The following is a 15,034-nucleotide window of genomic DNA, read 5'->3' on the forward strand; positions in this document are numbered from 1 at the left end:
CTACTCTCTGTGCCACTTACTTTCCCTTTGACATTGAGCACATTTTCCCCTGACCTTCATTCTCTGCTTTCATCTGTAAAATGCTGATAATAGTAATACCTACCTCATAGGGATTTATGCAGATTAAATGAATTAATATATGTAAACTATCTGGCACTTTGTATATGCTGAATGGAAGAATAAACAAATGAAAGAGAAAGTTCTCCCCTCTCCCTGACACTATGGCAGGGACCTCCTTTTTGATCTCCTTTCTTCCAGTATCTTTCCTTCCAGGGCTCTGTAACCAAGACAGAGACATCTGACTATATCATATCCGCATCTAAAACCTGTGCTCAGGATAAACTTCAAGTTCTAGGCTAATGTTTTGCTCCTTCCACCCTATGATCATTTTAACGAGAGGCAGACTTTCTTTTTCTTTAATTTTTGTTAATGGAAATACTGGGGATTGAACCCAGGACCTCCTGCGGGTTAACATGCTCTACCACCGAGCTATATCCCCCACCCCCTGGGAAGCAGACTTTCAAACTCCTTGTTTCCATCAGAAAATCCAGCAGTGCCATAAGAAGTGTTTTTGGCTCCAGCACAGGGAACAAGAGAAATGCGCCACGAACCCTTTTCTGGCTTTCAAAAAAAAAAAATCCACAGGACTTATAGCTTCCAGGAAATAGAAATCTATTTACTCTTAATACCAAGGCAAAAAAGTATTTTAAAAGATATCAAAATAGAATTGCAGACTTCTCTACTTCTCTAAAAAGTTAACATTCGGGGTAGCATCATACAACACTGCAACAACAGCAGAAGTCCAGGCACCTTACAAGACTCCTTTGTTAGAAATTACATTTGTACAGGCAGCCTGTATTCTGTCCAAACCATACGATGTTGTGCAATGAAGTGAAGAGAATGCCTTTTTGCATTTTGCGATGCATAAAGTTTCTCAAAGGAATCTAATGTATGTCCAGTATTCAGCTGATTATTTGGTGGACACACACCGTTTAATAATAGGACCAACCTCAATGTGTTGTAAGAATTAAATAAAAGAAAGGCAAATTTTAAAAAGCTAGGACCTCCAGAGAGTATAATAACGGCTTTTAGGGGTAAATTATTTATTGAAGTATAACGTAAGGGCAGAAACTGCAAAAATCATAAACGTACAGCTCGATGAATTGCCACAAAGTGTAAACTATTCTTTAAAGATTCTGGAGAAAGGATTATTCCTCCCTTCAGCAGATTCATTTGAAGTGAGGGCCACAGGCATTTGAAACAGATGACATCGTCTGTAAGCAAAGAAGCAAGGCGACTTGGGGCGGGGCGTGAGGCCTTGACGTCATCGCGCAGCAGCTTCCTTTCCCCGCCCACTTCTCCCGCCAGAATAGGTTGTCACTTTAACACACACCTAGGTGAATCCGGAAGCAAAAGGACCAAACAACCAAACGCGGCCGAGAGGAGGCGGGGCCTCAGTAGGCGCCTGCACACTGGCCGAAGTGAGGCAAAATGCCCGGCTTTGGGGGGGCGGGGTCCTGGCAACAGCGCGCTGTGCACATGCGCAGAGGCAATGGCCAGCCTGTGCCAGGTGAGGGGGGGGCAGGGTCGCGCGGCGCCCTCTGCGCCTGCGCCCGGGCGCAAGGTGGGGCCGCGGGCGCCTGCACTCTGGGGTGCGCGCAAGGGTAGGGGGCAACAATCAGCTGTCATTCTGAAGCGGGTGGCGGCGGCGGGATGGCGACAGCCTCTGGGTCCTTGGAGTTGGCCAGCTCCGGAGCGCCCCCGCCTGGCGGGGGAGCCCAGGCGGCGGCGGCTGAGGAGGAAGAGCGAGAGGTGGTGCGGGTCCGAGTCAAGGTGAGGCTGGCGACCCGTCCGCCAGCCAGCCGGGGGCTCCCGGGGGAGGGGAAGGCGGTGGCGGTCCTAGGATGGAGGGCGGGACCTGAGATTTAGGGTGTTACGTGAGGGGCGAGGCTTGAGGGCAGAGTGATGGTGGCGTGGGTGGGGGTTGGGGGAAGGCTGGACTTGAAATGCAGGGGCAGGGCATGGGGCGTGGGGACTGCACATGGAGGGATAGGGGGCCTATGGAATGGAGATTGTAGGTAGAGAGGAGGGGCTGTAGGGTTGGAGGAGGGGCCTTAATAGTTGAGTGGGGCCCTGATGAATGAGGGAGGTTGTTGCTGTCTGAAAAGGTGGCGCCGAAATCAGTTAACATATGTGTTGAGACTGCACTTTGGTGCACGTCCCCACCCTGATTGAGCAGACATACTCGTCTATATAAATGAGCTTCAGACACTGGTGGATGGCATGGGGAAATAACCAAAAAGGTTCTGAGCTAGGGAGTTAGCTTTAGCCAAGGTTGTACAGGGAAATCCCCAGAGAGCTATTGAAGGAGCAGAGAGCCAAATAAAAAGGAGTCAGCCATGTGCATATGAGCGGGGGAAGAGTGTTCTAGGTAGAAGGAACAGCAAGGGCAAATAGGCTGAGAGGTGGGGACAAGCTTGGCATACTCTCTTAGGCTCCCATATTGTTAGCGCCCAGAAAGTGCAGGGAAGAGTGGTAGGAGGTGAATCAGAGAGGTAAGAGAGGGGCAGATTGTGACGGGCCTTTGGTGCATCCTCTTGAGTAAGAAAGCTGTTGTAGTAGTTCCAGCAAGAAGTGAAGGTGGTTCGGACTAGGGTGGTGGCTCTGGTGGTGATGAGAAGAGGGTCACTTCTGGGGAGATGTAAACAGATAAGTTCAGTGTAATAGAGAGAGCTCTAAGATAGAGGTTTGGGAGTTCAGAAAAGAGATGATGCCTGAGCCGTGAGTGAGCCAGTTGAGGAAAGTGGAAAGGATGTTCCAGACAGCGGGAGCAGCATAAGCAAAGGCCCGGAGCCAGAATGTGTTTAGAGTAACTTCCCTCAGTTTGGTAGTACCAGAGTGGAAAGTTCAAAAAAGCTGACTGGAGAGAGGCTGGCTGGGGTCCCGTAGGCCCACTTGGTGGGGACCCTGGGGTTCCCTTTGAAGAGATTTAAGCAGGGGAGTATTGTAGACAGAGGTGCTGGATTGCTTGCATTGTGGATGACTGGTTTAATAAGGGCCAGACTGGACATGGTGATCCTGGCAGCCATCGTTGAAGGGATATAGAAGAAGGATTGGGTGCCTGGACAATTGCAGTAGCCTCCTCCTCACTGGACCACTGCTTTCTCCTTTGTCCCCCATAGTCTGTTCTTCACAGAGCAGCCAGAAGGATCCTGTTAAATCCTAAGTCAGACCACATCCCTCCTCTATTCAGAACCCTCCCAAGCCTACCACCTCACTCAGAACAAAAACCAAAGTCCTCACCATAGTCCAGAACTCCCGCCTTCATCTGGCCGCTGCCACTTCTCTGACCTTGCCGCCTGCCTGTCACTGCGTTTCCAGCATGGTGATGCGACCCCTGATGGCTGACCCTGTGTCTTCTCTTCCCAGAAATGTGAGAGCTTCTTGCCACCTGAGTTTCGTTCTTTTGCTGTTGACCCTCAGATCACCTCGCTTGATGTGTTACAGCACATCCTTATCCGAGCCTTTGACTTGAACGGGTGAGTAATGGGATGCTGGGGAAAACGTCTGTACCACCCAGCCTCGACAGTAGTTGTTTGGTTTTTTTTTATTGTTGTTATTTGGTAAGAGTGTTTGTTTGTTTGTTTGATTATTATAAATAATCCCACAATAAACAAACAGCCACATGCATATCTTGGAATATTTGGGGAAATCTTGTCAGAGGAGAAATTCCTAGCAGTGATATTGCTGAGTTAAAGGTTGTATGCTTTTTAAAATGTCAATGGATGCTTCCAAAATGTTCTCCAGATAGGTATTACCAATTTACTGTCTCGCCAGCAGCATATAAAATTCTTGTTTCCCTCACAGCCTGGTCACTAACACTAGTTAGAAAACACTGGAAATTTTGCCAACCTGACAGATGAAAAGTGGTGTCTCTTGGGGGCAGGTATGATGCTTATTTTGTTGTGGTTGTCGTTTTGGAGGGCTATATGCACATGGTGACAAACTCAGAGTACAAAAGTGATGGGTATATGTTTCCATGGTTACATAGTTATAACTATTAGCGTACTTCTTTGCATAGTTGCACAGGTGTATCTGAAGAACAAATTCTTAGTTGTTATTTGACTTTTTTGCATAAACATTATTTGTTGTGAAAAATAACAGACATACAGATTGCTTTATTTTTTATGCAGTAAGAAGGCTGCTTTCTTCCCACCTCTATCCCTCAACTACTCTGTTACCCTCCCTAGAGAGGACCACATTACCCGTTTCCTATATGCTCTCCAGATACAAGCAGGTGTGTATCTGTTTCTGTGTTTGTGAAACAAAGTGGATGTAAATGATCTGACCTCAGACTGCCTGAAATCCTTGGCGCAGTACCCAGCACATAGGAGGAAGTTGTATTCAAAACCATCCATCTTTCCCTGCTTCTTTTGGAAGCCATCCCTGAGGCCTCCAGGGCACTGGGGCGCTGAAAGCTGCCACGTCTCCTCTGTCCAGGAAGAAGAACTTTGGTATCAGCTACCTGGGCCGGGATCGGCTAGGGCAGGAAGCTTACCTCTCACTCCTGTCTGACTGGGACCTCAGCACAGCGTTCGCCACCGCCTCCAAACCTTACCTGCAGCTGCGTGTAGATATTCGGCCCACTGAGGATAGTGAGTACCTGGTGCCCTGGGGTACTGCTCTGGGATTGCCTTTCTTTCCTCATAGGATGACTCCACCCCTTGCAATACACTCCCTCACAGGAGGCTAGAGAGCCAGGTCTCCTAGGTCCAAATTCTGGTTTGGCCACTGGGCCTCAATTTCCTTACCTGTAAAGTAGAAGTAATGGTATCTTAGGGCCATCATGAGGATTAAACAGGGAAATTCATGTAAAATGCCTGGAACTGTGCATAGCTGCATAGTGAATGCTCAAAAAGTTTTAGCTCTAAGAACAATAATTATCATTGATTATAGCATATAATCTAGCAATGTATGTTATGGTCATAGAATGCAGTGTAACAATAGAGCTGGATTATTATGTTTGAGTTATAATAATACATAACTATAACAATGCTGATTATACTAATGGTAATTGTATTTATTCATTCAGTCATCTCACACTCATATTCATTTGTTTGCGCTCTTGCTCACTCATTTGTTTGTTCCTTTGATCTCTCAGCCACTTCTGATCTTCTCATATTTGTTACCTCAGTCTTGCCTGTGCTGGTCCCAGGGGCCCACAGATAAATTAAGACATGGTCCCCCACATTTGATTATGGAGCAGACATTAGATAATAATATTGTATCAGTGTTAAACTTCCTGGGTATCATAATGGTATCATGATTTTCGAAGGAAAACATCCTTGTTCCTGGGAAAAACACAGTTAAGAATTCAGGGGTAAAGTGTTACGAGATCTGCAAATAATTCAGCAAAAAATAAATGTATATATACAGAGAGAGTGAAATGAAGCAAATGTGGCAAAACTGAACAGTTAAGGGAGCTGGATGAAGGGTGTACGGCTGTTCAATGTATTTTTCTTTTTAACTTTAACTGTAGATTTGAAGTTTTTTAAAATAAAAAGTTATGGAGTGGAAGACATGGTTCGCAGCCTCAGGAAACTCACAGTGCCTATTTAGGGTGACTGAGACATTTTATTGACATCATAATAACACATAAGTAGCTAATACGTGTTGAACACTTGGGGCCATTCTGAAATACATATTTATTCATTGGATTGTCAAAACAATCCTACAGGGAAAGTGCAACTGTTATCTCCGTGTTACAGATGAAGAAACTGAGGCTCAGGGAGGGGACAGTACTTATCTGTGTCACACAGACAGTAAGTGGAGGAGCAGGATTTGAACCCAAGGTGGTGGCTTCAGAGTCCTTGCTCTTAACTGTCTGACTCTGCAAAATTTGGAGCTTGTTAAGAAAAAGACAGGCAGAGAGAGAGAGAAAGAAGAATCAGAGAGAAAGTTAGTGACAGAGACAGGCAGAGAGACAAATGGAAAAAAGACAGGTAACCAGAGACACAGGATCCTCTACACTGAGTAGCCCTGTGCACTACCATGTGTCAGTCACTTGACTAATTCCCCAAGCCCAGGGTTTCCTCCCCTGTGAAATAAACACATAGCACTATTTCAGTAAGGAAATAAAATCCCCTCGGCTAATAAATATTTGAAGAAAACCCCCAGAGGCAAGGCTATAGCTCAGTGGTAGAGCGCATGCTTAGCATTCACAAGGTCCTGGGTTCAATCCCCAGTACCTCCATTAAAAAATAAAATAAATAAATAAACCTAATTACCCCAAAAAATTTTAAAAAAGAAAACCCCAACTGCATAAGAACTGAGAGGAATGCAGATGACACAGGGAGACAGACATCCAACCATTTGGCAAAAGGATATTTAAAAGGTACCTTTTTAAAGAGAATCAACTTTCCAGTTACAGATGAGTCAGTTCTTATTTACCAAATTCCTGCAAAGACAGGAATACAGGAGTTTGTTTCAGAATTCCTGGTCCTCTTAAACTGATCTCTTTGTTAAATCCTAAGCCAGTTCCATGTTGTTTTCATCATATAGCTTTAAAATAAATGTGTTTCAATGTTTTCCTTTTAAAAGTGTTCTTGATTATTCTTGTGCACTTGCTGTTCTTTTCATTTAATAGAGTTAGCTTATCATTCCATTGAAATCCTGCTGGGAATTTGATTGAAGTTGCGTTTTTAAAAGAAACGAATTTTTTTTTTTTTGCAGGGGAAGGTAATTAGTTTTATTCATTTATTTAGTTTTTTGATAGAGGTACTGGGGATTGAACCCAGGACCTCATGCATGCTAAGCATGCACTATACCACTTGAGCTATACCCTCCCCCTGAAATGAATTTTTTAATTATCCAGTAAATACATTACTAGAAATGAAAATATTTCAAATAATGCTGTGGTCTCCTGGAACCACTGTGCCTAATCTTGACCCCCCCGCCACCCTTTCACCCGGCAGGAACCACTTTGATCAGTTGGATGTGTAACCTTGCAGGTCCTTTATTCACACACGCACACACAAATTAATCCACATATAGAGATACGTAAGTATGTTCCTATTTATATATATCCACAAACAGTATTTGTTTAACGTAAATGGTATCATACTCTAAATGAATGAGTAAGTATCCCATCGATGGAGCTGTTAAAAATATTATTAATGGAATTCTTGCAGTCGTGTTCACGACTGTGAAAGCAGCAGGCGTGCAGTGACCACTTGGATGGCGCAGTCCCGCTTTCTGAGAAGTCAGTCTCTGTCACCTCTATAGTTGGAAGATTACCAAACCTAGACCTTCAACCAGTTTGTGCATTTGTGATAGGAATCCTCTTTCTGTCATATGTATTGCAAATATTTTTTCCAAGTGTATCTTTTGGTTTTATGGCTTTGCTTATGGTATCTTTTTTTGGTCCTATCAGAAACTAAAATTTGTATGCAGTCTCATACATGTGTCTACCTTTTCCTTTATGGTTTCTGAATTTCTCCTCTTACTTTGGAACATCTTCCCCATCCATAAGCTTACACAAATATTCTCCTATATTTTCTTCCAATATGCTTATTATTTTCTTTTTTTATATATAACTCTCTACTCTGCCAACAGTGTGATTAGTAGACTTAGCTTTTAAAAATAATTCCAGATAAATAGTTACGCCAGCATCATTTATTTAATAACCAGCTTTTTCTACACTGATTTGAAATGCCACTTTTGTCATATACTGAGTTTCCATATGTACTTGGATTTATTTCTGGGCTTTAGATTGCATTCCACCAACTGGCTCTATTTGTCTCATGCTATGCTAACACTATATTTTTATCTCAGTGGTTTTGTGATAAATTTTAATCAGAAAGCACTGCCTTCCTCCCACTTTTTTTTTTGGCTCTTCTTTTTCTTAACTATTCTTAAATATGAATTCTTTCATATGAGCCTTAAAATAATTTTATCCAGTTCCAGGGAAAACCTCATTACATTTCTGTTTGGCATTGCACAGACTCTATATCTAAAGTTTGGGAGGCTTGACAATTTTATGATAAGGAGACGTAGTATGTATAGCATATATTGTGTAATACTGCAGGCAGGGCCTGGGGCCACACCCCGTATGTATAGCATATATTGTGTAATACTGCAGGCAGGGCCTGGGACCACACCCCATAATGAAACACTTGGCTCTTTCTTCAGGGAAATGCACGCAGATTCACACTTAGTGGGTTGTTACATAAGGACTATATATAGTCTCTTGTCAGTTCAGAGCTGGTTTTGCTACTAGATGAGTTTGTGCTTGTAGAAATCCTTCACCCATTTTATTAAGAGCTTCTTTCTTTCTTTTTTAAATCAATATAGAACGTCTCTCTTTTCCTGTCATGTATTTGGCCCTGTGCTTTTCCTGACGTTCACATGGCTGCTCTTGGCTCTTTGTTTATCCGTGTTTGCCGGGTACACCTTTAGGTTTCTTCTACTTTTTCTTTTTAATTATTTTTTGGCTGGGGGAGGTAGTTAGGTTTATTTATTTTTAGAGGAGGTGCTGGGGATTGAACCCATGACCTCGTGCATGCTAGGCACCCTCTGTACTGCTTGAGCTACACCCTCCCCCGTTTCTTCCATTTTTAACCTTTCTTTGTCACCTAGTTTGAGGTACGTCTCTCAGAAAAAATCCTCAGCTGGATTTATGCGTTTTAACAGAATTGCCAGTGAAATCTTTTGACCACTTTCCCCCTCCAGACTCCCCCACCCTCCCTGGCCCTTGAAATGGAAGCTCTGGAACACTTCTAATTCTCATTCTTCCTCTGGTCCCTCCCTAACCCTTAACTTCCAAGATGGCTTTGCTTAGACGGTAATTTTTTTTTCTTTTTAAATTCCAGGCTATCACTATCTTTTCTTTAGAGTAGGTCACTTATGTGTTTTAGGAATCGTAATGTAACACTTAATTTCACAAACTCCCAGTCACTGTGTCTTTGTCATTTTATGTTTAACTGGGTATATTAAACACTTGTGGCCTGTCACCATTCACCTTCCCTTCTGCCTTCCCCCACCTTAAGCCCTTGCAGTCATTCCGTAGTCATTTCTGAGAGAACTTCTTTGTTCTCCTCCAGTAAGGTGCACGGGTTAGATGTACTCCAGTGACCAGAAAATTCTTTCCTCGGCTGTGGTACACATGTGCTGGCTTAGCTGGGGTGGGGCCCTTGGATCTCGGGCCTTTCTTGTCAGTGCTCCGTGGGTGCTGCAAGCCACTGTCTTGCTTCCAGAGTTGTGGAACAGAAGTTCGTCGCCAGTCTGACCTTCTTTCCATTGTAAGCAGCCTGTTCTTTGTCTTTGGAAGCTGGCAAGAGTTGGTCTTCATTCTTAGAATTTGGGCATTTCGCCAGCAGGTGAGTAGAGTTGGGGGAGGCCTGTGGTATGGGCCATTTGTGGATTCATTCTGTCTAAGACCTGGTGAGCCATTTCTTCATCTCAAGGACATTTTCCTTCATACCTGGATCATCGTGTCTCCACCTGATCCCGTATCTTCCCCTGCATTTGCTGGCGTCTGCATCTTAGGTCTCCTGGACTTGTCCTCCTGGTCACTCTACTTTTTCACTCAAACCACCAGGCTTTACCTCTGTACCTTGAAAGGGGTTCTTCTCTTTGGTCTTTCAAACCATCGGTGTGACCTTCATTTTACCCTCTGAGTGGTGCGATCTTCTTCCTTTTAAGGGCTTTCATGTTTTAGAAAAGACCACTCTGCAGCTAGCTGTTGGAGAGAGTGGAGAGGGACAAAGGGGAAGCAGGCACTGATCAGGAGGTGGCTTCAGACGAGAGAGGTGGAATTGAAGTGTGTTCCGCAGGCAGGAGCCACAGGGCTTAGCGACAGTTTGGCGCTGGGTGTTGGGAGAGTGGGAGGTGGTAAGGATGTCTCTCAGGTTTTGGGCTGAAGCAACTGAACAGATAGAGATGCTGTTCACTCACATGAGCAGAGGAGGAGGGCATGTCTAGAGTGGATCTCCCCTTTTGGACCCCTTAGGTTTTCAGTGCCCTTTGAGACCTCCAAGGAGAGACAGTGGCATCCACTTGTTGATGCTCTGTAGGAGAAAGTTCAGTGGACTTCATGGAAATGCTGCTTAGGGACAGCATTTGCCTGCAAATGACAATGGCTTAAACAAATCGCAGTTGATTTGTTTCACATCGTAGCATTTGAAAGCCACCGGTCTTTGCTGTTGTCAGCTTAGCAGCTCTGTGGCACCAGGGCTGACATCTCTTAAGTCTCTCGAACTTACCCTCAGGTGGCCACTGCTGCTGCAGCCACATCACATTTGACGTGGGAAGAAAGGATGCAAGGTGGGGGGAAAGAAAAGAGAGAAGGGACAGACTTCTGCTGATATTCCAGGGGCCAGAATTGGGTCAAGTCAAGCATAGCGTTGTTTCTCACGTCTAACATACACGACCTACCTGTTCCACAGATACTTTTTTCTGACGTTTATCTGGGCCCTGGAGTAAGGTAAATGAGATCCAGACCCCAGCCCTACTGTTTCCTGGCTGGAGAATCTTGGCCACTTACTAAATGTTCCAGCCTTTTGGTCCTCATCTGTAAAATGAGAACGATAATGGTGGTCTCCCCCAGTTGTGGGAAGAGGGCTAGCGGGAATGTAAGATTAAGAGTTTAGGCTCCTGAGCTTCGGGCCTGGGCTTCAAATTTCAGTTCTTTCACACTCACTAGCTGTGAGGCCTTGGGCAACCACCTAATCCTGCCTGTGCCTGTTTCCTCATAGAAAGAGTGGCGGTGATGGTATCACCTAATTTAGAGGATGGAAGTGAATATAATATTAAATGAGTTAATATTTGCAAAGGGCTCGGAACACTTACTGGCTCTTAGCCCTACGGAAGTGTGGACTAGTGTTCTTATTATTTATGTTGAAGTTAAGCCCTGTCACAGTACCTGACACCTAGTAAGTGCTCAATAAATACTGCTTTGTATCATTAAGCTATTACCGATAGAGTCTCCCAGCCATCTTGTGAGACAGTTACCACAAGAGAATTATTCAGGGTTTTATCTTTGCATGATTTGGATGACACGGCAAGAGAGAGTGGAGTGGCTCATTGCCCTGTGGGTGGCCTGGCTTTGGTGGGAGAGAAACCCAGCCCTGAGGTCTGGGGTTCTCATACCACATCATCCTGTGTGCCCAGGCCCCCTGCTGGAAGACTGGGACATAATCAGCCCCAAGGATGTCATTGGTTCCGACGTGCTGCTGGCTGAGAAACGGTCATCACTGACGACAGCTGCCCTGCCCTTCACACAGTCCATCCTCTCTCAGGTGGTTTCAGGGAGCCCCGGGACCCAGTGCGGTTGGAGGGCAGGGCCTGCTTGGCACCCCTAATCCGAGCATGCTGGTTGGCGCCTGCCCAGCTGACTGGGGGCCTCCTACCCTCCTTCCTTCACAGGTGGGCCGCACCTTATCTAAGGTACAACAGGTGCTGAGCTGGTCATACGGGGAAGACGTCAAGCCCTTCAAGCCACCCCTGAGTGATGCGGAGTTTCACACGTACCTGAACCATGAGGGCCAGCTCTCCCGCCCCGAGGAGTTGCGCCTGCGGATCTATCACGGTGGTGTCGAGCCCTCCCTGCGAAAGGTGGGTTTTCTCGGCCACTGGACCCATCACTCCTGGAGACATAGGCAGTGGGCCACACTATCATGGGATGGAGTGGAAATATTCCAGGGCGGCAGGCTTGCCTTCAGGAGGGACTAGGAGTCAGAGGTGGGAAGGCAGCCTTTCCCGAAGAAGGGTGGAGACCTGAGGGCGGGGTGGTGACAGATCCACGCCGGGGTGTGGCACCTCGTCTGTAGAACCTCAGCCTCACCTGTCTCATCCCTGGCCAGGTGGTGTGGCGGTACCTGCTGAATGTGTACCCAGATGGGCTGACCGGCCGAGAGCGGATGGACTACATGAAACGCAAGAGTCGCGAGTACGAGCAGCTCAAGAGCGAGTGGGCCCAGCGCGCCAGCCCCGAGGACCTGGAGTTCATCCGCAGCACGGTCCTCAAGGATGTGCTGCGTACCGACCGGGCCCACCCCTACTATGCGGGGCCTGAGGACGGCCCACACCTGCGGGCCCTGCACGACCTGCTCACCACGTATGCCGTCACCCACCCACAGGTGTCCTACTGCCAGGGCATGAGCGACCTGGCCTCGCCCATCCTCGCCGTCATGGACCATGAGGGCCACGCCTTCATCTGCTTTTGTGGCATCATGAAGCGCCTGGCCGCAAACTTCCACCCCGACGGCCGCGCCATGGCCACCAAGTTCGCTCACCTCAAGCTGCTGCTGCGGCACGCCGACCCTGACTTCTACCAGTACTTGCAGGAAGCCGGTGCCGACGACCTGTTCTTCTGCTACCGCTGGCTGCTGCTCGAGCTCAAGCGTGAGTTTGCCTTCGACGATGCCCTCCGCATGCTAGAGGTCACCTGGAGCTCGCTGCCCCCTGATCCTCCTGAGCACGAGGTGGAGCTCGTCGGGCCCCCCAGCCTGGTGGCAGACACCAGCTTCGGGGGCCACAGGGGACGGCCCGTGCGGCAGCGGCACATGCTGAGGCCTGCAGGTGGTGGTGGTGGTGCCTTTGAAGATGCTGTTGACCACTTGGCTGCCACCAGCCAGGGGCCTGGCGGTGGGGGGCGTCTCCTGAGACAAGCCAGTCTGGATGACCTCCAGCAACTCAGGGATAACACAGGCCCCAGGAGGGACGCCCTGGTCCAACTGCCCCACCCCGCTGCCCTCATCAGCTCCAAGTCCCTCTCGGAGCCCTTGCTGAACTCCTCAGACCCGCTGCTTTCCTCCTCCTCCCACCCTGATTCCCCATCCTCCTCGTCTCCGCCGTCCACCCAGGACGCCTCTCCTGCGGGTGACGTGGCCGCAGGATCCCCCTTGATGCCGGAGGTGGGCTCCCCGCAAGACCCTGGGAAGCCCCTGCTCCCCCCACCCCCACTGGGCCTGCCCCCGCCCCAGGAGTTTGGCCGCGGGAACCCGTTCATGCTCTTCCTCTGCCTTGCCATCCTGCTGGAGCACCGCGACCACATCATGCGCAACGGGCTGGATTACAACGAGCTGGCCATGCACTTTGACCGCCTGGTGCGAAAACACCACCTGGGGCGCGTTCTGCGCCGGGCTAAGGCTCTCTTCGCTGATTACCTGCAGTCAGAGGTATGGGACTCAGAGGAGGGGGCCGAGGCCACGGCCCCATCGTGATCAGGCTCCCTCCAGGCCACCATCAGCCCCACCAGATCTTCGTTCTTTGCCATCAGGGCCTACATGTGAGACCCCACCTCCCTGCCTGCCAGCCCGAGGCCTGTAGGAACACGGTGCCCTCTCTCCCCAGCTCTGAGAGTATGGGGCTCTGTTTTGGCACTGCCCCATGGAGGCCACGGCCTCTTTTTTCTGTTTTTGTTGTTTTATTTTTAACAACTATACTTTACACACATGAAGGTCACCGTGGTCTGTGTATTTCTCCACCTTCTCCCTGGTTTTGGTTATAGGTGGCATCCCCGGGGGCTCTTCACCTGGTGGAGCTGAAATACCTCCCACTTCATGTGAAGGGCAGTTTCTGCGTCCCCAGGGGCAGGAGGGCGGATGCTGAGAAATCGGTTCTAGAAGATGAGCCCAGGTCGAGGACTGCTTGAGGAGGCCTGAGGCTGTTTTGTGGTACATTTGTCTGCCTATGAGGGTCTGGACTATGGCTGTGAATGTATGTTTTTAGAACAGGCCCCGAATGAGGGATGAGAGAGAGTTCCTGACTCAGAAAGGACAAGATTCATTACAAAGACTGGGAAGTATGGGCCACTTAGAGAAAAACACTGAGCCAGCCACCTCTGGCATTCCACATGTCCCCGTTTCTAGGATCCAGACCCTCCCTCCCCTATGAGTCTTATGCACTCATGTCAGCGGTCCTGTACAAGGGTCTAAGGCTCCTACTCTTGTCACTTGCTTTGGGGCCAGCTTAAGGGACTGTGGCCTTGCCATGCCTAGGGCTCTAAGCCCTAAACTGGGTTTCCAACTCATGGATACCTGTCTTAACCATTTCTTTGCCTTCTCTATGCCACGACTGCAGACAAACTAATCAAGCACTGATAAAGCTCAGGCCTTAAAAGAAGTCACCTACATATTTGGAGGGTAATGATCAAAAAAAGGTCCTTTTTTCCACTTACCTTCTCACAAGGCAGATTCTCTCACAGGCCTGGTGCTGTCCTCCACAAAGGATGTGGCCGACGATTGGTGACATCACTGGGCTCCTTCAGGTTGTGGCCTCACTATGCCAGATTCTGGCCAGAAGCTGTGCTGTGCCAGGCAGTGCTGACAGTTGAGGGGCATCAGGGCAGCCATCCTTTCATCTGTCTCTCCCAAGAATCCCATACAAAGCTGGAGATAACCCTTCAAAGGCTCCCAGTATTGGAGGGGAAGCTGACCGTTCCTCAGATGAGGGCTCGGTCATCAGAAGAGCAGGACATGACCGTTCTGTGCCAAGGGTGCTCTGAGACTGGGGGGGGGGTCTAACAAGAGCAGATAAGGAGCTCAGAAACCCTGGTCCCCAAGCACCATCCAAGCTGTGGACCTGAAATGTCCCCCTTTGTCAGTAACCAGCTGACACCCTCTGGGTGCGTGCTGTGATTAACAAGCTCATATACTTGAGACGTCAGACTATTCGGTGGTTTGGGACCTCTGAGGGCCAGAGGGGTCCCTTCTGTGAACAGGAGGCTCAGATACCCTGAAGGACAGAAATATCTGTTAGTCCCCAAGGTTACCTGGGACTTCTGGTTCTTGCCAAGATGGCAAACAACGCAAGCCACTGACTCCCTTGCCCCAAAACAACTCTGGAGAAACTACAGAGGAAAACATGAGTTCCAGAGACTGCAGCACAGCTAGGAGGACCTAAGGGGAGATGGAAGGCTGTCTTTAGCTGGCCTGTGTTTTGAGTGGCAGATGGCTGGAGGCAGCAGATACATGATGGGTTAGAGATTTAAGTTCTGGCTGTTACCTCTTCCCCATGTTGCCTCTTTAGCCCC

At 48.1% G+C, this 15,034-nt stretch overlaps 1 protein-coding gene across 1 annotated transcript; it reads left to right on the plus strand.

Moving 5' to 3' along the window:
* The first annotated feature begins 1,571 nt into the window (after window positions 1-1,571).
* On the plus strand, window positions 1,572-13,464 carry TBC1D25 (TBC1 domain family member 25). The gene is made up of 6 exons (XM_006213445.3): window positions 1,572-1,833; window positions 3,430-3,539; window positions 4,501-4,655; window positions 11,170-11,297; window positions 11,425-11,613; window positions 11,862-13,464. The coding sequence occupies exons 1-6, from the start codon at window positions 1,714-1,716 to the stop codon at window positions 13,221-13,223; spliced, it is 2,064 nt and encodes a 687-aa protein (XP_006213507.1). The 5' UTR covers window positions 1,572-1,713; the 3' UTR covers window positions 13,224-13,464.
* Window positions 13,465-15,034: the final 1,570 nt, after the last annotated feature.

This window comes from Vicugna pacos, chromosome X (genome assembly GCF_048564905.1).
Source record: "Vicugna pacos chromosome X, VicPac4, whole genome shotgun sequence".
Taxonomy (NCBI): domain Eukaryota; kingdom Metazoa; phylum Chordata; class Mammalia; order Artiodactyla; family Camelidae; genus Vicugna; species Vicugna pacos.